This window comes from Atractosteus spatula, chromosome 20 (assembly GCF_055471065.1).
Source record: "Atractosteus spatula isolate fAtrSpa1 chromosome 20, fAtrSpa1.hap1, whole genome shotgun sequence".
Classification (NCBI taxonomy): domain Eukaryota; kingdom Metazoa; phylum Chordata; class Actinopteri; order Semionotiformes; family Lepisosteidae; genus Atractosteus; species Atractosteus spatula.
Genome location: NC_142725.1, coordinates 18,054,057 through 18,076,193, shown reverse-complemented (window position 1 = coordinate 18,076,193; position 22,137 = coordinate 18,054,057). Strand labels below are relative to the sequence as shown.

The 22,137-nt window shown below is 56.9% G+C and overlaps 2 protein-coding genes across 2 annotated transcripts; both read left to right on the top strand.

The window, feature by feature from the left end:
- The first annotated feature begins 773 nt into the window (after positions 1 to 773).
- Positions 774 to 4,432, top strand: cplane2 (ciliogenesis and planar polarity effector 2). Its single transcript, XM_088938058.1, has 5 exons — positions 774 to 1,346; positions 1,801 to 1,953; positions 2,378 to 2,502; positions 2,848 to 2,984; positions 3,565 to 4,432. The coding sequence occupies exons 1-5, from the start codon at positions 1,235 to 1,237 to the stop codon at positions 3,809 to 3,811; spliced, it is 774 nt and encodes a 257-aa protein (XP_088794184.1). The 5' UTR covers positions 774 to 1,234; the 3' UTR covers positions 3,812 to 4,432.
- A 2,064-nt stretch (positions 4,433 to 6,496) lies between these two features.
- On the top strand, positions 6,497 to 18,673 carry ano11 (anoctamin 11). The gene is made up of 22 exons (XM_088938156.1): positions 6,497 to 6,757; positions 7,827 to 7,935; positions 8,394 to 8,593; positions 8,965 to 9,072; positions 9,551 to 9,687; positions 9,935 to 9,992; positions 10,168 to 10,278; positions 10,577 to 10,742; positions 11,387 to 11,477; positions 12,117 to 12,213; positions 12,356 to 12,499; positions 12,590 to 12,727; positions 12,815 to 13,127; positions 13,222 to 13,333; positions 13,421 to 13,475; positions 13,568 to 13,665; positions 14,104 to 14,240; positions 14,807 to 15,012; positions 15,725 to 15,867; positions 16,084 to 16,174; positions 16,279 to 16,438; positions 17,819 to 18,673. Exons 1-22 carry the CDS (start codon positions 6,644 to 6,646, stop codon positions 17,848 to 17,850), a joined length of 2,820 nt encoding a protein of 939 aa, XP_088794282.1. The 5' UTR covers positions 6,497 to 6,643; the 3' UTR covers positions 17,851 to 18,673.
- Positions 18,674 to 22,137: the final 3,464 nt, after the last annotated feature.

Here is a 22,137-nt window from a genome sequence, read left to right as displayed (position 1 = left end):
GGGTTTCCTTGTAGTTGGTGTGGAGCTTCTCTTCGGGACTAGGAATATGCTTTTATCTGGACTGATTCCAGTGAATCCTATTTTGTAACGGGGTGGGGTGTGATCATTGTACACAACATTCTTAACTGAGGTGTTTCTAGTGCATTATGTTCTTTTTAAGAGAACATTGATATGAATTTTACACTCTTAAGGTTGATTGCTTCCTCCCAGTGCATAGACGTTGGATAAAAGCTGCCACGACTCTGTTTCCTGTTTTACAGCAGCAGACACCTGGAAAGTTTCTGTGACGGTGCTTCCTTGACCGATGGAAATTGGTCACCTGACACACCACCCCTTGACTATATATTTAATTAACTTGTTGTGAATAAGTGATTGTTTTAATGTATATTAATAAATGAATTAATTGATGACAGATCTTCGCGTCACTTGCATGAGATTTGCATTACGGATAAGATTTAAATCTTCGGTTAAGATTTTGATCTAGTGCTTGAAAGCATAAGCACGAGTCACTGGTCACAAGTCGCATTGTTTTGAAACTCAAACTGGCAAAAAAAAGTTGTTTTGAGTAAAGGAGGAATCAAAGATACAGCTACAAATATCTAAAAAGGCCACATATACTATATATAACGTACTTTGGTTTTACACTGCTCCCTTTTTTGAGTGGCGCAAAACGGCTCCAAACACGATCACCTGGTTGCTATAGCAACCCCGAGTTGCCTGCTGGAGACTGGCGCGTAGATATGACGTCATCCCAGGACGCGCTGCTGCTAAGTTGGTGAGAACGAGTTTTTATTATTTTTAGTCAAACGCGATTTCAGTACCTTTTAGAGTTTTAGCAAGAAAAAGAATCTAGTTAAGTCTTGCTTGAAGCGATAGTGAGTTATACAGCAGTTTCCTGTTCTCGTTTTAAAGTTTATAAAATGAAAGGTAAGTGTACTCTGTTGAGTCGGAAACATGATAAACATGATTCATTCGGAAACGGGGCATGTTGTTATCGTTCCAGGTGAACTCGTGAGGGGGGCCGGTTAGGAGCCTGTTGGCTGCGTGTCTCTGGGCTGTAGTGATCAGGGCGGGTCAGAAGCGCTGCTGAAGGAGGCGGACCAGCTGCAGAGGGCTAATGGCCGAGCTGTCCCCAGTCTTGAGCTGCCCTCTCGGTCTCTGAGTGCCCCGCAGTTGCTGTCGACAGGCACCCGCGTTTCTTCCCCTTTCCTCAGCTGTCCGGGCCGGTCGGAAGATGGACCCGACCCCTGTGCCCGGTTCGCTCGTGGTTCTGGACTGGCATCGCTGCGCCGACAGCAAGGAGCACTTCAGCAGGATCCAGCGCAGAAACGTCAGGAAACGGTTCGGTACGCAGCGCAACAGCCGCGTTCGGTCAAACGTGTCTCTGATACAGAGAAAGGAAATAACGAGTCAAAGCACATGTACACCCAGAGGGGTTTCCCGTTTCCTGGACTGAGGTACTGGCTGGGCGCTGGTATCCCCAGCTCTCACTGACGATGATGATAGTTGTTCCATTACGTCCAGAGCTTGACACTTTAAACCATGCCCCGAAGTCTCATGTAGGACCTGCGCTGACATACAGATGTCGGAGGCCCTGAGAAAAGTCCTTTGTCTTGCCGCGAAAGTGACGGGGTTGATAGTCTAACTGGCAAGTCTGACGTGTGCGGCTCAGAAGCTGGAGACGCCAGGCTGTCCTGGGGATCAGGCTGAAGCCCCAGCGCTCGTGTCGGGTCTGTGTTTACAGTGGAGATGCTGGATGAGTGAATGGAGTTCAGAGGTTAACACTCGGTGCCCCCGCAGGGCTCCTGGAAGCCCCTGTGCTGCGCCCCCTGCTGGCTGCCGACACCGTGAGCTACAAGATCTTCCTTTCGGGCAAGAGCGGAGTGGGCAAGACTGCCCTGGCAGCCAGGCTGGGCGGCCTGCCTGTACCCAGCATGCACCACGAGACCACAGGTGAGTGCTGGGCATCGGGCCTTCAGAGCAGCTGGGCACTGAACTCTTTACAGAATCGCCTTACAGAACTCTGGACCTGGGGTGAGCAACTCTCAAGTTCTTGAGGGCCCGGGCCAAAGGGCTTTTGGTTCCCATTCGGATCCTAATCAAGCCAATTAGTTTAACAGTAACTCAGATTGCCAGGTGCATTACCAGTCACCCTTGAGGACTGGAGTTGCCTGCCCCAGTGTACCACACCACTGATGTGACTCAGTCTGCTCTGTCCCTGGTGCAGCAGATTGATAGATAACGTGCACAATCGGAACTTTAAAAGCAGTAAAAACAAAACAGCAGTTAGATTCAGCTTCTCTGACCCACCTATCAGTTTTTGTTTGACCCGGAGTTGTGAGCTGTGACTTGTCTTGCCCCTCCTTGCCCTCCACAGGGGTGCAGACGACAGTGGTGTTCTGGCCGGTGAAGCTGAGAGAGAACGGCAGGGTCCTGTTCTTCCGCTTGCAGCTGTGGGACTGTGGGGAGAACACCCTGCGCAGGTTCGACCACCTGCTCCCGGTACGTGACAGTGCTGCCAGCGCCCTGACCGCACCCTGACTCACTCCTGTCCGGTGTCTCTGTCCCTCTCCAGGCCTGTACGGAGCAGGCAGACGCTGTCCTGTCCTCTCACTCCTGTCCGGTGTCTCTGTCCCTCTCCAGGCCTGTACGGAGCAGGCGGACGCTGTCCTGTCCTCTCACTCCTGTCCGGTGTCTCTGTCCCTCTCCAGGCCTGTACGGAGCAGGCGGACGCTGTCCTGTCCTCTCACTCCTGTCCGGTGTCTCTGTCCCTCTCCAGGCCTGTACGGAGCAGGCGGACGCTGTCCTGTCCTCTCACTCCTGTCCGGTGTCTCTGTCCCTCTCCAGGCCTGTACGGAGCAGGCGGACGCTGTTCTCCTCCTCTTCTCCTTCACGGACCGCACCTCCTTTGATGACCTGTCCAGCCACCTCACGCGGAGCTCCAGTCCCTCGGCCAGCACGGTCCGGCTGGTGGTGGGCACCAAGTATCCTGAGAGAGAAGGAGAAGGCCAATGAGCACTCGCCGACCCTGTGGTTTCGGTACCTGCTGTCCTTTCTGCGGCAGCTCTCACACTGTAGCAAGATGTTGCACTGTTCTTCATCTGCGCTGCACAAGCCTGAAAACAAGATTCCACACTGTCTTAATCAAAGTCTGGGGTTGTGTATATATCTGTGGTATGATAGAGGAACCTATATTTAAGCTGCATGCAGTAAGCTACCTATATATTTCTTAGAAGCCGAACTTCCCTTTTAAGCCACTAGGGGTCGCCACTGTTTCAACCCTACTTTGTCTGGACAGGTCAGGTGGACACAAAGCGCCATTCTGTGCACCCGCTGTGCAGTGCGTGCAAGCCAAACATGGCAAATTTAATTAATTTAAATAGAGGTTGTGCGCCATAAGCAATTAATTTAAAATAGTTACTGTTTGGTGCTCGTGATGTCGTCGTGGCTGACCATGACAGCGGCTCTTTGTCCTGCGAAGGAGTGGCCAGGGTGCTGGTGATGAGAGCAGGGGCTTTCCTAACCATGTCGAGCTGCCCTGTGTTTCCTTGACCGCGGCCCCAGGTTCGACCTCTTCATGCACACGGACGTGACGGAGCGGGAGCTGAGGGAGTTCCAGCAGGTGTGGGGCGTGCCCGTGTTCCGCGTCCCGGGCGGCGCGGGGGCGGCGGGGGCGGCGGGGGCGGCGGGGCTGGCCGATGTGGCGCCCCTGCTCGACGCCCTGGCAGAGCACCTGTGGCACCGTGACGTCCTGGCGGCCCGGAGCCCCGAGCCCGAGCCGGCCCGGGTCCGGGACAGCGGGCGGGAGTGAAGGACTGTGGGCAGACTGTGCTCACTGAGCGCCCGTGCTGGCGGGCCTGAGATGGACAGCGGCCCTGATTTTGTGATAAACGCTTGGGTCCGCATTGGGGTGAGCTGGGATTAAGGGGTGCTGCTGACCTGTTAAGGACAGAATAATGTCCGCTTGGCTCTGCTGGGCAGTCGTACAGCTGATATCCCCGTGTGTCACCCCACTGCTGCCTTGAAGGCTCTGCTGGGGATTCTGCTGGTGTTGCAGTTTTTACACCATAAATATTTCATGTTCCTCCATGCCTGCGGTGGTAGAGTGTTAGTGGCTAAGTGAACTAGAAAGCGTCGTCTTAATCCCTTGAAAGAGGTGTGAGGGTCATGTTCTGCGCTGAAGGTACACTGCTCTGTGCGGAGAGTGATCTGTTCTGTGCAGAGAGTGAGCTGTGCTGAGAGTGCACACTCCCTGCCCTTGAGAGGTGTGGTGACGCCAGGTCTCCTCTCCAGGCTGTAGGGGACAGGGGAGGTTGAGTTGACGAGTTGTAAATGACTAAACGTGCTTTTTCACTTCCCTCTGCTGTGTGTCACTGTACCAGTCTGTATGCCAGCGTTGCTGTGTATAAATAAATGTCTTTTTGCATTTCTATATATATGCTGTTTATCTTCTAAACTGGGTGTATTTTAAGTGTTAATAACTTTGGGGACCTTTGAAATTAATGGACCAGTGTGTTCAGTCGATAAATCAGATGGCTCAGGCCTGCAGCCCAGCAGGGTGTCTGCTGGTGTCTGTAGCATGTTAAGGTCTGTGGTTACAGGGGTTACTGGTCCACATGTGCAAAATGTTCAGTGTTTCTGGGTCACTGTTTCCAAGACTGGCTGAAGCACCCAGTTTCAGCCTGGGAGTCTGATCCAGTTGACCCGGTTTTGTGCACGGCACTCAAGGCTACAAAGAACTGGAAAACGCCAGAGTTTCAAATGTAGAGCAGATATTACGGTACAGTAATCAGATATTCAGTGGTGAATCAGTCTCATCTATGGCGCCGACAGGGAAGGCTGCCGTCCTACGAGCTCCCATTCGTCCTTGTCTATTTCTTTATTTTTTGTTGTTTTTCGTACTGCTAACTGCACATACTGCTTGCTCTGTGATTAGTTATGACCTACAAACACTTATGAACATAAGATCGAATATTGGCACAGTTAAATCTACACCAATAATTACTGTCGACTATATGGACTGTGGTATCTCACCTGTACCTGTACTGGGAAGAAGACGGCGTTGTAGGAAGAGCGGTAAACGAGCAGGCGTTCTGGTAAGATTGAGGCAGCGCAGCAATCGCGCCCCGCTCCTGAGTATACTTCTTGCTAATGTTCAGTCACTGGCCAATAAACTGGATGAACTGAGAGCAAGGCTTGCTTTCCAACGGGACATCAAGAACTGCAACGTGCTGGCGTTCACTGTAACCTGGCTTGACCCGTCTGTTCCCGACTCTGCTATCCTCCCGGGATCGCAAAGTACTGCAGAGGGTGGTGAAGTCAGCGCAGCTCATCACCAGCTGTGAGCTACCAAGCATCCAGGAGATCTACTCAGCTAGATGTCTGAAGAAGGCCAGGTCCATTCTCAAGGACCCCAGTCATCCCAGTCACAAACTGTTTTCCCTCCTACCGTCCGGTAAATGGTACCAAAGCATTTGGTCACAGTCCAACAGACTACGGAACAGCTTCTACCTCCAGGCAATAAGACTGCTAAATAGCCAACCTGCAGCTCCTTTAGCAAATCACCCATAATGGCTACATGGACACACAATTCTCACTATATTCAGCATAACTGCACTACATGTATATATTGCACACACCATGGACACGTAACAGCTCTACTCACATTGAGTTTTATTCAATTTAAAAAATGTAACCTCAATTTTGTGATTTTTGTGATCCTTGTGATTTTTGTGAGCTCGCAGAAAAAGACATTTCATTGCCAGCAACTACTGCTGCACGCCGTGTTGTTGTGCATTTGATAAATAAACTTTGATTTGATTTGATTTGATTTTGATTCTTGAGCTGTGGGTGTGTGGGAGGTTGACAATGAGCATTTGGAAGTGATGAAAGGGTGCAGTGTTTTACAGTGAGTGGAGACACAGGAGACTGTGATATTAATACTGATAACTGTGGCCGGTCTGCTGAGACATTCAGGTGTGAGGCCTAGTGTTCAGCTGCTCTCTTCCCCCTCTGCAGTTATTCTGAAATCGCTCGTTATTGGCGTAATGGGATCAATGAGACAGCCGCTCCTGCTCTGAATAGGCCTGGAACTGCTGCACACACCAGCCCTCTGAGACCAGGACTGCCCCTGTGGAAGAGGATGCAGAGAGAAGCACTGCAGCACGTGCAGATTCTCTAGAAGGGGTGGCCTTGAATGGAGGGATGAAGACAGGGGCTTTGTGAAAAGGGCGGTGTGCATTTTCCTTTTGGCAGGGCCTTTCCCCCTACTCTTGGGGGGGAAAAAGCAAGCCAGGTCTTTACTGCAGAGAATCTGTGCTTCCCCTGTACTCCGGGAACTACGGTAGCGCAGTCTCCCAGAGGAGTGGAGCTGTAGTTGTGCAGCGAGGCAGATTGAAGGCAGAGCTGTGCTGCAGACTGCTCCCCCTCCCCCCTCTCTCTCCGTGCTGCAGGAGCTGAGCTGCTGCTATTGGCATCTTCAGGTTCCATCCCTTTCGCGGCAGAAAGGGTTTTCCGTTCCTGTCGGAGCGGTCCTGCCTGCGTGCGTGCTATTCTCGCCCTCCCCCTCTGGGTCTGGAGCTGGGGGCCAGGGGCTTCTCGTTGCCTGATGGGCCCGGGTCGTGCGGGCTAGCCCAGGGACGCCATGCTGAGGAAGAAGAGCTCGGAGGTTCTGGTGGATTTGGATTCGGTCACGGATCTGCACGGCGCGGACTCCTACGGCAGCATCCAGAACGGAGGTTTCGTCCCAGCGAGATACGTGAGTGCCCTGGTCTCACCGCGCCCCCGGGAAACGTGTTCAGGGTGCTGTGTAGGTGCAGGGCACAGGTTCCCACTCCAGGGATCGTGGGCTTCCTGTTCTTGAGCACTCGCTGCAGTCAGTGTTCAACAAGGAGGGGATCTGTGGTGCCCTGGGGCTGAGAGGACAGGTCACGTTGAAGACAGAGCTGTAGGTAACGCAGGGTGTGCAGTCTCACTCCCACTGCACAGCAGCCTGATCCACTCCAGTGCTGTCAGTCAGACTCCCAGTGCGCAGCAGTCTGATCTGCTCCAGGTGTGACAGTGCTGTCAGTCAGACTCCCAGTGCGCAGCAGTCTGATCTGCTCCAGGTGTGACAGTGCTGTCAGTCAGACTCCCAGCGCACAGCAGCCTGATCCGCTCCAGGTGTGACAGTGCTGTCAGTCAGACTCCCAGTGCGCAGCAGCCTGATCCGCTCCAGGTGTGACAGTGCTGTCAGTCAGACTCCCAGCGCGCAGCAGCCTGATCCCCTCCAGGTGTGACAGTGCTGTCAGTCAGACTCCCAGTGCGCAGCAGTCTGATCCGCTCCAGGTGTGACAGTGCTGTCAGTCAGACTCCCAGTGCGCAGCAGCCTGATCCGCTCCAGGTGTGACAGTGCTGTCAGTCAGACTCCCAGCGCACAGCAGCCTGATCCCCTCCAGGTGTGACAGTGCTGTCAGTCAGACTCCCAGTGCGCAGCAGTCTGATCTGCTCCAGGTGTGACAGTGCTGTCAGTCAGACTCCCAGTGCACAGCAGTCTGATCCACTCCAGGGTTTACAGTGCTGTCAGTCAGACTCCCAGTGCGCAGCAGTCTGATCCAGTCTGGTAGTTTTGGAACATTTTTGTCAGTATCATCAAACAATAACCCATAATTGTGAGTCCATAACCCATTAATTGTTCCATCCCTGAATATGTACAGGTCTTGTTTTTTATTTGTTTTTGTGTTTAGTATAAGGTGCTTTTCCACAGTGGAATATTTTTCAGATTTCAGTATTTGCTTTTAGATTTTCTTTCTGAAATGATGAAGCTTGCCTGTCCCGTGTCTGTTCAGCTCGATGACGACGATGACGATGATCCCATCTATATCCACTGCGAGAGGCCGAGGCTCCAGTCTCCACATCCCAGGGGAAACTACTTCAAGGATGGGAAAACCAAGATAGGTGATAGAAGCAGATCTCTTTCATTAATGAGGGCTCAGACAGTCAATGTCACAGTGACGCCCCAGCCCACAGTAAACTGGGGTCACACTGTCAGTGTCAGAGTGACGCCCCAGCCCATAGTAAACTGGGGTCACACTGTCAGTGTCAGAGTGACGCCCCAGCCCACAGTAAACTGGGGTCACACTGTCAGTGTCAGAGTGATGCCCCAGCCCACAGTAAACTGGGGTCACCCCTGGCTTGCTGCCCCAGCCCAGTGGGGTAGATACGTTAGCTCTTCAGTCTGGGCCAGTTCTGCTCTGGAGCACAGGAGGGTGGGGCGCAGCTCTTCAGCACCTGGCAGCCCCCTGAACCCCTGAGCTCAGGCGCTTAAAACTGCTACAAGTGCTGCAGGCAGGAGTGGTGGGTTTCCTCAGTGGGGCTGCGGAGGGGTGACCGCTGTCCCGCTGTGGCTGTTCCAGACTTCGTGCTGGTGTGGGAGGTGAAGACCCCGTGCCAGCGCAAGCGGCGGGCGCGCGGGCGCTACCAGGACCTGGCGCGGGCGGCGCCGGAGCGGGAGGCGGACAGGGAGGGGCGAGCGGACCGCAGGCGCGCCCAGCACCAGCGCTGGAGGGAGAAGTTCGTCCGGAACCTGCAGAGCAGCGGCCTGCTGCTGGAGACGGTCAGGCCCCGCGGGCGGGCTCGCCCGGCCCGGCTCACGTGTCCGCAGGGACATCTCTGTGCCGGCCTGCCTTCTCTCACCTCCAGCAGTCTCTCTCAGTCTCTCTCTCTCCCAGTCCCCCTTTGTCCCCATCTGTCCCCCTCAGTCTCCCAATGTCCCTCAGTCCATCTGTCTCCTAGTCTTCCAGTCTCCCTCAGTCTCTCTGTCTTTCAGTGTCTCCCACTGTCTCCCTCTCTCTCCCAGTGTCCCTCTGTTCATCTCTCTCCCAGTGTCCCTCTGTCTCCCTCTCTCTCCCAGTGTCCCTCTGTTCCTCTCCTTCTCAATATCCCACCTCATCTGGTCACCATGTTGTTCTGTTCTTTCTCCACTAGGAGGAGACAGTAAGCGAGAGGAAGACCATCCACTACCTGAAGCTGAGTGCCCCCTGGGAGGTGCTGGTGTATTATGCAGAGGAGCTGTGTTTGAGAGCGCCCCTGCAGGTCAGTGATGGTCACTGCATCACAGCTGTGCAGAAATATCCCCCTGTTAATCTTTCATCTGGTCTTTTCGCTGTTGAGCTGGTGTCACTCTACCCCAAGACTATGTCTGGGTACAACTGGAGACAGAGTGAAAAAGGCTGTAGCTAATAAATCTTTGTCGACTCTGCCTCTTTGGGATCTTTAAATGCCTTGCTTCATCGGGATTTAATTTCAGTACCCCGTTAGTCTGGAATGCCCCAGGGCTGTAGGTCACCCTTCCTGGTGTAGTCCTGCCTGGAACCCTGAGCTCCTGGGATAGACTTCTGGGTGCTCCAGCCTTCACTAGAAATAAGTGACTGTTATGAGATGGACCATCTACTGCCCCCCCAGTACTGTGGCATTTCTTTGGGGTTTTAGCCAATAAATTCCTCAAATCAAATTCAAGAGTTGCGCCCCCTGGTGGTCCAGCCCTTGTGGTGCACTGTGCTCTAATCCTCAGGCTCAGCCAAACCCCGACCACAACACCTCCAACCGGATCCTGAAGAAGCTCTGTGTCCCCAACGTCATGGCCGAGACGGTCCCCAGCAAGCCGGTGGACTACTACACCTGCGCTTTCCGCAGGTCCAAGATGAGTCGGTGAGCTCACGGGCAAACCGGCCCTCCGGGTTGTGGTTCTGCTCCAGAATTAATCCTGAGGGGGGAGCTCAGACAGGGGGGGTGCTGGGCAGGAAAGGTCACTGATCATCTTCAGAGTGGGTTGATAGCGGCGTTTTTGCCCTGTGATTTGAGACCCTGTGAGGCTCCCCGGAGCCCTGAGCTCGGCTCTGCTCGGGCGAAGGACCGGCCTGCCTGTCCGAGTCTCACCAGGTCTGTGTCCACACAGGTTCCTGGGCTCGGAAGACCGGGACTCCTACTTCAGCAGCACCCAGCGGCACCGGATCGTGAGTAGCAGTGCAGGGGAGCGGCCAGCTGCACAGCCGCCCTCTCGCGCGGAGAGAGAGGGCTCCAGCTTCACGTGCAGGAGCTCGGCTGCCTGCTAGTTTGTGTCTGCTCGCTGTGCTGTCCTGTGTTCCTGAGTAACGGGCGCTTTTCCGGCTCTCTGTGCGGCGCCCGCAGGTGGCCGAGGTCCTGGCTCGCACTGCCTACGGGAAGCGCCGGCGCGCGGAGGTGGGGATCGAGCGGCTGCTGAGCGAGGGGGCATACACAGCTGCGTTCCCGCTGCACGAGGTGAGAGGCTGCTCCCTCCTCCTCCTCCTCCTGGAGCGGGGCAGGCGCGGAGGAGGGATGGGCAGCGGCTTGCCTGAACGCTCTCGTTTCCTGTCTTGTCTTCTGCCCTTCCAAACCTCGGAGCTGAATCTGTTGTTCACTGCGGCCTTCCTCCTGCACTTACTCCTCATACTCCTCCTCCTCTTTCAGCTGTGTTATCTGTGAGTGGGACAGGGCTGTGCCCCAGTGCTGTGTGTGGGACAGGGCTGTGCCCGGCGCTGTAGGATCACTGTCTCCCGGTTCTGTTGGTTCTGTGCAGGGGTCCTTCGAGCTCCCCGAGTATGAGGTGCCACCGGAGCGGCTGAACCCGAGGCAGGTTCTGTACCAGTACTGGGCCCGCTGGTCCAAGTGGTACAAATACCAGCCAGTGGACCACATCCGCCAGTACTTCGGGGAGAAGATCGCCATCTACTTCGCCTGGCTCGGTAGGCTCGGGGCGCTGGCTGGGCTCTAGCGGGGCGCTGGCGGAATGCTGGTGGGGGCGCTGGCGGGGTGCTGGCGGAGTGCTGGTGGGGGCGCTGGCGGGGCGCTGGTGGGGGTGCTGGTGGGGGCACTGGCGGGGTGATGGCTGGGCGCTGGCGGGGTGCTGGCGGGGTGATGGCTGGGCGCTGGCGGGGTGCTGGCGGAGTTCTGGTGGGGGCGCTGGCGGGGCGCTGGCGGAGTGATGGCTGGGCGCTGGCGGGGTGATGGCGGGGGTGATGGCGGGGGTGCTGGCGGAGTGCTGGCGGGGTGATGGCGGGGGCGCTGGCGGGGTGCTGGCGGGGCGCTGGCGGAGTGATGGCTGGGCGCTGGCGGGGTGCTGGCGGAGTGCTGGTGGGGGCGCTGGCGGGGCGCTGGCGGAGTGATGGCTGGGCGCTGGCGGGGTGATGGCGGGGGCGCTGGCGGAGTCCTGGCGGGGTGATGGCGGGGGCGCTGGTGGGGCGCTGGCGGAGTGATGGCTGGGCACTGGCGGGGTGATGGCGGGGGCGCTGGCGGAGTGCTGGCGGAGTGCTGGCGGGGCGCTGGCGGGGCGCTGTTCGCCGCTGCCGCCCTCATGCTCACGCGCTGTTCCCTCTGTGTCCGGCTGCAGGTTTCTACACGGCCTGGCTACTGCCCGCCGCTGCGGCCGGCACGCTGGTCTTCATCTCGGGGATCGTCACCATGGGAACCAACATGCCAGCGTGAGTGCACCCGTCTCTCCCAGGGCTGCCCCGACCCCAGGGCCGATTCCCGGAGCCTGTGCTTCCCAGCCGGAGCCGCAGTGAGCCGTGATCCGGGACGGGGCGCTCCGACCCCCCGCTAGGATCTCTGTGGCTGCGCCAGACTCCCCCGTCCGCCTTCCGCCCGGTCCTGCGTTTCCACGGCAACCTGAGCAGGCTTCCTCCGAGCGCTGCAGTGGATAGTGGGGGGAGGATGCGGAGACAGCGAGAGTGTGGGAGAGAGCTAGGCTGTGCCGGCCCGTCCTTCATCCTCCCCCGGCGCATTTCACTGCCTGCCAGTTAAATGGGAAAATAATTGTAGCTCCTGCGACAGTGCTACCCTTACGGCAGTAAATTTATTAGAAGTATTAAACTATTAAACATCCTAACAAATCTGAATTGGAAGATTTTCCAACCAAAAGTAAGCACTGTGAATGTTTTTTTTATTTTATTGCCAGTTGCAGTGTAGTACTGTAGTGAAGAAACATGGTGTGGGGAAGATTGCATAATTATTTCTGTCCCAAATGTGCGCGCTGGTGAAATGGAGCTTCATCTCCAGCGACTCACCACTTGCACACACCTCTGTCTCCACATGCCCCTGCCCTCCTTCGTCCCGGGAAGGGAGGAGATCTGCTCCAGCCGAGGGCGCTATCTCATGTGCCCCCTCTGTGACACCTGCAGCACCTGGAACATCTCTGACATCTGCTCCATGGCCAAGGTAAGCCGGGCATTGTGGGATGCTTGGTCCTCCAAGGAGCCCTGCCCAGGAAATACGTTATTATTCCGGCTGATTTCTAGAAGAGGGGCATCGTGTGCCTCCGTGCCTCTGTCTCCCTCTCATCCTGCTTCCTGCTCTGCAGCTGGGGTACCTGTTCGACCACCCCGGCACGGTGGTCTTCAGCGTCTTCATGTCACTGTGGGCGGTGACCTTCCTGGAGTACTGGAAGCGCAAGAGCGCCACTCTGGCGCACCACTGGGACTGCACGGACTTCCGCGAGGTGGAGGTCAGGCCGCCGGGTCCCGTGTAGCAGCGCCTGCTCGGACTTGAGCTGGGTGCCCCCCGCCTCAGGGCCTGAGTGTGTCTGTTTCTCCAGGAGCGCCCGCGCCCCGAGTTTGCTGCCACGGCGCCCAAGATGGAGCAGAACCCGGTGACCGGAATGAAGGAGCCCTACTTCCCGGAGAAAGACCGGATCTCCCGGATCCTGACGGGATCCATGGTCATCATCATCATGGTGAGAGGGGGCCCCGGGGTGCCCGTCATCGTGGTCATGGTGGGCGAGAGGGCGTCGCCCTGCCTCACTGGTGTCCGTGCTTTCCAGCTGTGCGTGGTGATGATCTTCCTGGTGACGGTGATCATGTACCGCGGCATCGTCAGCATGATGATGTACCACACCGAGAGCGCCGTGCTGCGGACCCAGGTACTGCCGCCTTGCTCAGAGGTGCCGCGAGGCTGTGGAGAGAGAGAGAGGGAGAGACACAGTGTGGCTTTCAGGCCCCTCTCTGCTCACCCTGTCTGTCTCCGCGCCCAGGCCGGCAACATCGCCAACATCTCCGGCAGCATGGTGAACCTGGCTCTGATCCTGCTGATGGGGCAGCTCTACACCGCGCTGGCGCAGCAGCTGACCAAGTGGGGTAGGGCTCCGCCCGCGCCCCACGCCGTGCCCGCCCCGCCTCCCTGCCCCGAGTCCACGCGGTGTGTGAGTGAGCGCCTGTGTCTGCCCCGCAGAGATGCACCGCACGCAGACGCAGCACGAGGACGCCTTCACCTTCAAGGTCTTCGTGTTCCAGTTCGTCAACTTCTACTCCTCCCCGTTCTACGTGGCCTTCTTCAAGGGCAGGTGCGGGACCAGCGGCTCCGCTCGGCGACGGGAGAGGGTGACGATGACGATGGCGCACTGAAACACGCTCTTGCTCCCTGCCTGCAGGTTTGTGGGGTACCCTGGGCACTACGGCACGCTGTTCGGGATGAGGAACGAGGACGTGAGTGTTCCGCCACCGGGGTCTACTTGTCCTGGGGGTGCCGGGGCTGTCCGCAGGGCTGCTAACCCATCTGTCTGTGTGTGTGAGGGCAGTGTGGGCCGGGCGGCTGCCTCATCGAGCTGGCCGAGCAGCTCTTCATCATCATGGTGGGGAAGCAGATCATCAGCAACATCCAGGAGTTCCTCATCCCGTAAGTCCGAGCGTCCCGGTGGGAGCTTTCCTTCCCTTCCAGCTGAGACAGCCCCTGCACGGAGCAGGGATCGGAGCCGGTGAGCCCGGGTTCATCCATCACTTGGATAAAGACTCGCCCCAGCCGAGGGGGCAGTGTAGCAGTGTGCGGTGAGCCTGTGGGGATATCTTCCATATTCAAATTGACATTTGCGGAAAGGGCATGGAGCAGCTGGGCTTTGTGAGGAAGAGAGGAAAGCCGCTTGTGAAGTTTGTTTCACTGGTGCTCAGTGTCGGCCTGCGTGTCTGGGGTCCCTCAGGCAGCTCCTCAGCCCCCCCCACTGCTCAGTCAGATGTAGGGTGAGATGCCTCCTGGTGTCCCTCCTGAAAGGGGTACGGTGTGTGTTAAGTCCGGACAGGAGCGCTGTCCCGGGCCTGACCCCCCCTCTCTCCCCACCAGGAAGGTGAAGTCTTGGCTGCAGAAGAGGGAGCTGGCGGCACACAGGGGGACCCAGATCCCCCAGGAGCCCAAGCGCTGGGAAGAGGACTACGAGCTGCTGCAGTGCGAGGGGCTGTTTGAGGAGTACTTGGAGATGGGTGAGCCCCAGTGTGCCCTATGAGCTAGTGCTCAGTGCGTTCCATTGGCACAGGTGGCGCAGGCCTGGAATAGATCACAGCTCCACAGCTCCTGGGCCGGACTCCTGCAGGTGCTATGGGGCTCTGCGCTTCACCAGGAGCTGAAGGCCTTAGAGTTCTCTGATGTGGGTCTAATTAAGCTCAGTCAAGCAGACACACTTCGGAGTACTAGTACTGTACCAGTCCCAGCCCTCCGGGAGAGCAGCACAGAGCTGGCAGCTCCGGAGTCTGTGCCAGGCAGACGGGAGAGATCCTCGGCTCTCTTCACCTGTGCAGGAGAAGACCTGGCACTTCTTCAGAGCGAGCTGTGGCATGATTGCAGAGTGGGTGTGGGTGGAGTGTCTGTGTGAAGCTCTTTGTGGAAAGGCGCTATATGAAACCAGGGTTGATTGAGGGTGAGTGAATGGATGCAGGAGGGGGAGTTGGGGAGAAGGACAGTCTTACTCTGGAAAGGCGCTGTGTAATAATACTGGTGGAGGAAGCAAGGGAGGGACTTGGGTAAAGGCGCTATATTGCCGTCTCCACAGTCCTGCAGTTCGGCTTCATCACCATCTTCGTGGCCGCCTTCCCCCTGGCGCCGCTCTTCGCGCTGCTCAACAACTGGGTGGAGATCCGGCTGGACGCGCAGAAGTTCGTGTGTGAGTACCGCCGGCCCGTGGCGGAGCGCGCCCAGAGCATCGGCGTCTGGTTTCACATCCTGGAGGCGCTGTCCCAGCTCTCCGTCATCGTCAACGTGAGTGCAGTGCCGGCCGGAGCGGGTCAGAGTTGGCCGGAGCGGGTCGAAGCGAGCCGGAGCGGGTCAGAGTGAGCTGGAGCGGGTCGAAGCGGGTCGGAGTGGGCTGGAGCGGGCTGGAGAGGGTCGGAGCGAGCCGGAGCGGGTCAGAGTGAGCTGGAGCGGGTCGAAGCGGGTCGGAGTGGGCTGGAGCGGGCTGGAGAGGGCCGGAGCGGGCCGGAGCGGGTCAGAGTGAGCTGGAGTGGGTCTAACCGGGTCGGAGTGGGCTGGAGCGGGCTGGAGAGGGCCGGAGCGGGCCGGAGCGGGTCAGATCGGGCCGGAGCGGGCCGGAGTGGGTCGGAGAGGGTCAGAGTGCTACAGTCCCAGCAGCAGGAGTGGTGCAGTCAAACAGTTTCTTATCCGCTGTTGTCGAGACCAGGCAGACCAGAAAACCAAGCGCAGAAGCCAGAATCCATCTTGCAGTGCTCTGGTGCTCTGAGACCCCCGGCTCACCTGCGCAGGGGCCCAGGTCCTGGCTTCTGGGGGCTGGCTGTGGAGTAAAGGGAATGTTGAGGGGTCTGGTTTCTTGGGGTTTTTTTTTTTTTTTCGTGGGGGAATTGCATGTGGTGTGTGGAGGTCACGCAAAATGACAATTTTTTAAAAAAGATTGAGTGAAGTAAGTTTGACCAGTTGTGTCCTCGAGCTCCAGCAGTGTTTTCCTCGGTGCCCACAGGCCTTCCTGATCGCCTTCACCTCCGACTTCCTGCCCCGGCTGCTGTACCAGTACAGGTTCGACCGCGACCTGCACGGCTACATCAACTTCACCCTGGCCGAGGCGCCGGCCAGCTACACGCGCGCCAACCACACCGGCTGCAGGTGTGACGGCTCTCCTCCAGGCCGCCTCGTGACTGAAAACTGTAAACCACTGCACTGTCGTGTTTTCAAAGATTCCCCAGTTACAAGTAACAACTAGTTAACATCCTTCCAGCAGGGGGCGCACTTACACTTCTCCATAGTTGCCGTATAGCTGAATACATGGCTGAGTCTGCACCCAGAGCGTCACTCTCCGTCTGTCTCGCCTCCGGTCCCCAGGTACAAGGCTTTCCGGGACAGCGACGGGAGCTACACTCTGTTCTACTGGGAGCTGCTGGCTGTCAGGCTGGGATTCATCATCGCCTTCGAGGTGGGGCAGGGTGGGCCGTCTCTGGGCGCGAGAGAACTTGAAGAGTCCAGCAGAATCCCTCCAGACCCTCCTGTGCCTTCATACCTCCCCTCCCCTCTCCGCAGCACGTGGTCTTCTTCGTCCTGCGCGTCATTGACTGGGTGGTGCCCGACGTGCCCGAGTCCCTGGAGCTGCAGGTGAGGAGGGAACGCTACCTGGCCAAGCAGGCGCTGGCCGACAACCAGGAGGTCCTGATGGTGAGTCGCGGCTGCGTCTCCAGCCCAGGTCAGTCCCGCCCCCCGCAGCGCCGCACTGCAGCAGCAGCAGCCGGACTTCCCAGCGCCACCGCCGGAGCCCTCCCGCCTGCCCGAGCACTGTCCCGGTCTGTCTGTGTCTCCCTGCTCCCTGTCTCTCCCTGTCCCTGTCTGTCTCTCCCTGTCCCGGTCTGTCGCTCTGCTCCGTGTCTCCCCCTGTCCCTGTCTGTCGCTCTGCTCCGTGTCTCCCCCTGTCCCTGTCTGTCGCTCTGCTCCGTGTCTCTCCCTGTCTGTCTCTCCCTGTCCCTGTCTGTCGCTCTGCTCCCTGTCTCTCCCTGTCCCTGTCTGTCTCTCCCTGTCCCTGTCTGTCGCTCTGCTCCGTGTCTCTCCCTGTCTGTCTCCCCCTGTCCCTGTCTGTCGCTCTGCTCCATGTCTCCCCCTGTCCCTGTCTGTCGCTCTGCTCCCTGTCTCTCCCTGTCTGTCTCTCCCTGTCCCTGTCTGTTGCTCTGCTCCGTGTCTCCCCCTGTCCCTGTCTGTCGCTCTGCTCCGTGTCTCCCCCTGTCCCTGTCTGTCGCTCTGCTCCATGTCTCTCCCTGTCTGTCTCTCCCTGTCCCTGTCTGTCGCTCTTCTCCGTGTCTCCCCCTGTCCCTGTCTGTCTCCCCCTGTCCCTGTCTGTCTGTGGCTCTCTCGCTGGTGGAGTGTGCTCTGCCCAGTGTGCTGTCTGGGCCCTCAGTGGGACAGGAGGAGGGGGTCCAGCTCCAGGCTGCTCATGCGCAGACGCTCTCCTCCAGTCTCCTGGCAGGCGCTGGGATTCAGGCTGGATTCCGACATTAGGAAGCGCTGGTGTGCAGAGCGCTAACCCTGCGGCTGGCCACCGGACCCGCGGGCTTCCCCGGAGACACATCTCAAACACCAACAGTGGTCGAGCTGGGAAGTGAAGCTGTTGCTGATGCTGATGTTTGGTGCCATACTGTGTCCATGCTGTGTCTGTGCTGTGTGACTGTGTGTCCGTGCCGTGTGTCTGTGTGTCTGTGTGTCTGTGCTGTGATAGTTCTGTGTCCGTACTGTGTGTCTGTGTGTCCGTGCCGTGTGTCTGTGTGACTGTGCGGTGTGTCCGTGCTGTGACAGTACTGTGTGTCCGTGCTGTGTGACTGTTTGTCCATGCGGTGTGTTTGTGTGTCTGTGCGGTGTGTCAGTGTGACTGTGTGTCTGTGAATGTTGTGAAGGCTCATTCACAGCTGTGTTGGGTGTTGGGCTCAGATGGGAAGTGTCATCAAGGAGACAGCTTCAGCAGAAGGCATCTGGGATCAATCCCTGTACCTGCCTGGGCTGTTAGTGTGTCTTGTTCTAATTTGCCTCCTGTGTTTTTTATGGCTTTCGTTCGCTTCTCTTCTCCCACCCTGCCCTGAAGCTAGCGACGCGTCTCCAAGCAGCGTGAGCTGAGGAGGAGGACTGGGGATCGCCTCGGAGCCCCGGCCCGACCAGGGAAGAAGGCCGCGCTGCGTGCTGGGGCGCCCCCTGTCTGTCTGAGGGAGGAGGGCACTTGTGCTCTCTGGTTTATTTCTGGCTCTCTTGTGAGCATGGCGAGAGCTGTTTTTGTCAGCGTGGGCTCCTGGGGTCTGTAAAGGCAGTGTTATCTCAGGCAGGAGCCCCAGCAGAAACCAACGAGACGTTTCTTCTTCTGTCTTCAGAGAACATCAGTGTTTTCGTTTTCTCTACCACCTCCTTCAGAGTCTAGGTCTTGGCGCAAATTCCCCCCTGTGTCTTAAATGAGCTATTTTGAGTTCATTTACCAGATTGTCTGAGTTGCAGCTAACCCGGAGGAATGACTGATGATTATACTTGGGGGCCAATTCAGACTCTGCAGAAACCATGCTCAGTGTTCTTCACAAACTGGTGACTGGTCTTGTTGAAGATAGGGGGCGCCAGACTGAGTCTACCTATGGCCTGCTTTGTCTTTTCACTGGGACAATCCCCTTCTAAACAGACCGCAAACTCTGAGATGCTTGAGTGCTTTGGGGGTTACACGTGTGCAAGGGAACAGACTCTCTTGAAATGTCTTATCTGTAAAGAGCTGTTTCCATATCGTCGCTTTTTCTTTCTGTTCATGAAACTCAAAACCGCGAAGCGTGTGTTCGGAGCACAGCAGTCCGAGTGCTGCATGATGTTATCTTCGTTGTAAAATACACGCGTTTGTGTTTGAGATGCGGGCTGGCGTGGGCTGTTTAAACGCTGTGGTTAGTTTGAAATAAACCTGTCTGATGATGCACTGCCTGGGCTGCTCAGACCTCTTGCCTTCTCTCGGGGAGGGTGCTGGCGCCGTGACCCGCTGACGGGCCGGTGCAGAGCTGCTCCTCTGGGTTATCAGAACCCCAGCGGGGACGCGGATCTGGGCCGGACACCTGACTACTGCCTGGACTGGGATGAACCCCCTCTTGTAAGAATCTTCTGAACAGCTGTGGGATCATTAGTGACACCCGCTTTAACATCTCATCTTAGAATGGCCCCATGTCCCTGGTGAGGCATCTGTATGGAACTTCTGGTTTAGTTGGAAGAGCGCCACCTAATGGTCTACTTACATCATTCAAAGCAGCAGCCTGGTTTAACCTGGAAGTCCCTCATCCCGGGACTGACCAGGCCCAGCCGTCCGGAGTCTCTGGGCTCCAATGAGATCAGGCTAGACTGTGGTTATGCACCAGCTCAGGGAGAGCCGGCAATCGAAGGTCCAGAAAGAACCAAACTTTTGAGGTATTTTCACTGTGGACTTTGGGTTCAGAACCAGTAGCTGCAGTTTTGGCTGAATCCCGACTCCAGGTCTTGTCCAGTTCCTTACTCTAATGCCCCTACCAGGAGGAGAAGCCAAGCTCTTGTGCGAGTCACAGCGCGGTTGCTCTGCGCCAAGGGCTATTACAGCCAGCTTGGACCCTCACCTGCTAGTGTGGCTGCGGGTTCAAGGGCCTTTCTGTGTCACACCAGAACACAGGCCTGAGGCCCCAGTGCTGAAGCAGCGTGCTGTCTGTGGCCTGTGAGATCTCGGCGCACATGAGACATGCTGCTTATGTTGATTGGATTCTGGGAAAAATGCCGTAGTATGAGTGTGTGTGTCTTATGTTCCCTGCGATGGACTGGTGTCCCGTCCATGGCGTACCCTGCCTTGTGCCTGTTGCTGGCCAGGATTGATTAGAAACCGGATGGATGGCTATTCTACATAAAGTGAGAGCTTAGGAGCCAGTGTTCACTGAACGGTTCTGTTAGGGATGGATGACCCGATGACCTGACCCTGGGCTGGGTCTGTACAGAACTGACCCCCTCCTTGGTGGTGGGCAGCAGGGTGTGGTTCCAAACAGTTCCCCTCCGCCAGCTTGACCCATCTGCAAGCACAGTGGATTCTCAGGTAAAAGCAGAGGTGTCTGTAACTGGTCAGGGAGCTCTAGAAGAGAGAGGCCGCTAAAATTATAGTGTCTGCATTATATGTTATGCTTATGTCATGATACAAATGATGTCATGATTTAATGTGTTAAATTTGAAAATAGGAAAAAAGGTTCTTTACAGTAAGAATCAGAGTCCAGAACTCTGGGATCTTCCAGGAAGGGGCTGGACGGACCCCCCGATCGTCACGTTTCAGACAATCCAGCAAGAGTGACGAGTCTAATGAGCTCCTCTGGGCTGGAAATCGTCCCAGTTTTTTTAAATTCTTATCCAAATCCTCCCATGGATGTATGAAAACAAAAACATGCAGCTCTCTCCTTCCCCTTCCAGGGAGAGCTGGAGATCGCAGCCGACAGGCAGCCGGCACGGGCACCCCGGTTAACGCCTTTTCCTGGTAATTGTAGCTGCGCGCAGCTCTGTAATTTGCCATCTCCTATAAACGCATCTAGGATGAATTAAACCTGATGGGAGACTTAGCTAAATAAAAGGCTTTGCAGCTCTTCTCTCTGCGTTTTGGTTCCATGCTGAAGGAAAGAAAACACTCATTTGCAGTGTTGGTGCTTATTATAAAAACACCCTCCCACACACCCCCTAGTCCTCCTCCCAGAGGGGAGTCTGGGAGGCAGCATGCAGCACGTTCCCTCAGGATCCCTGTGATCCCAGCTTTATGCCTGGATTGGCCACTCTTGTGCTGTGCATGAGCAGTGGTGCGCAGAGCTGAGGGAGGGTCAGGGCCCTGAGCCTGCAGCTGAATGGTTTGCCAGTTCACATCCAAGGTGGGGCACAGCTCATGTATCCTTGAGCATGGCCCTGCTTAGGTGATTCCAGTAAAATGCCCAGTGTTATAACTGGATGTGAAAGTTCAAATCAAATTAAGATTTCGAATTGTAGCAGCTGCAAAACAGCCTTTCACACAGTCTAGGTACTGCTTTCTTTACCCTGGTGTACCACAGTCCCTGGGTAGACCCGATTTATAGCCGCCGGTGTCTGACCTTTCCACACGAGTCCGGGTCCGAGGCCCATTGCGCTCATCTGGACCCGGCGTGCTTGTTCAGCTGCTGGTAGTTTATTGTTTCTGGAATGTCTTCCCGCTGTTCCTTGAAAGATCCCAGGAAATTCACCGCAGTTGGGCCGGTCTCTTCCCACCTCTCCTGCCCCTGTACCTCTGTGTGGGCATGAGGGCACTGCCAGTGGCCTCACTCTTCCTCTGCAGAAGGCAGGGCAGCAGCATGGGTACCAATGCAACCAAGATTTGACCTGGATCCTGGGTGCCAGTGTACTGTTCCGATTGAGTTCATTACTGCTGAGCCACACGCTATTTCAGCAGCCTGTACGAAAGCAGAACGCGTCTGCTGCATTCGTGCACAGTGAACCGGAGCCTGTGTGTGTACACAGCAGCCCTGCGCGATGATGATGATGGTGTGAAAGCTCCTCAGAGCCCAGATACCTCTGTTCTCCTGCGGTGACCTGCAGCAGTCGTGCCGGAGCCACAGACACCGCACTCCCCGAGTTTTGGAGCTGTCAGGCTCTGCATTCCACCTGCGTGCGTTTCAGAAGCTGAGGAATGTGAAACTGGAGTTCTTCTGGAGAAGGCGGCTCGTTCTGCTGCTCTCCAGGAGCAGGGAGCCTATGAGTCAGGACTTGTCTGCCTGCAGCCGGCGAGCGAGGCTGGGCAGTGAGCCGAGGAGCCGGGCGCGAGGAGCGGCTGTGCTGGTCCTCTGCCCCGCTGCGTGTCACTGCTGCTGCCGTCTTCCCATTTATCAGCGACAGTGCCCCCGTGCGCTCCTGAGCTCCCTCAGCCTTCTGTGCCTAGAATACGGTCCCACAGCTACTGTGGAGCCCCACTCCCACGACTGCTCCCCATGATTCCCCATCAGCCCACTGCTCCCATGAGTCCGCGCAGTCAGGGTTCCTGTGATGCCACAGTCAGATCCAGGGGCACCAGGAGAGGGACTGTGCCACGTCTGCCTTGACGGCTGGGGGCCCACGCAGATCGCAGGGGCTCCCAGCTCGTCCAGCCCAGCGCTGCCCCCTGCGGCCTCTCTGAGAGAACTGCAGGAGCTGCAGGGGAGAATGGGTCAGGTGGTGCGTTGGCACTTGCCCACGACAAGCCCCTGCGCCAGTGGGAGCCCACTGGTGAGTGGGCACTCTGGCCCGATCTCTGTTAGTGCCCAGCGGTCAGAGGACAGATAGCTCCCCAGCCTGGTGGCTCCGAGAGGGTAGACCAGCAGGGAAGGAGGAGCACAATGTCCCGGTTAATCCCAGTAGGAGAAAACAATTAACCCTCCAGTGAAAAAATCA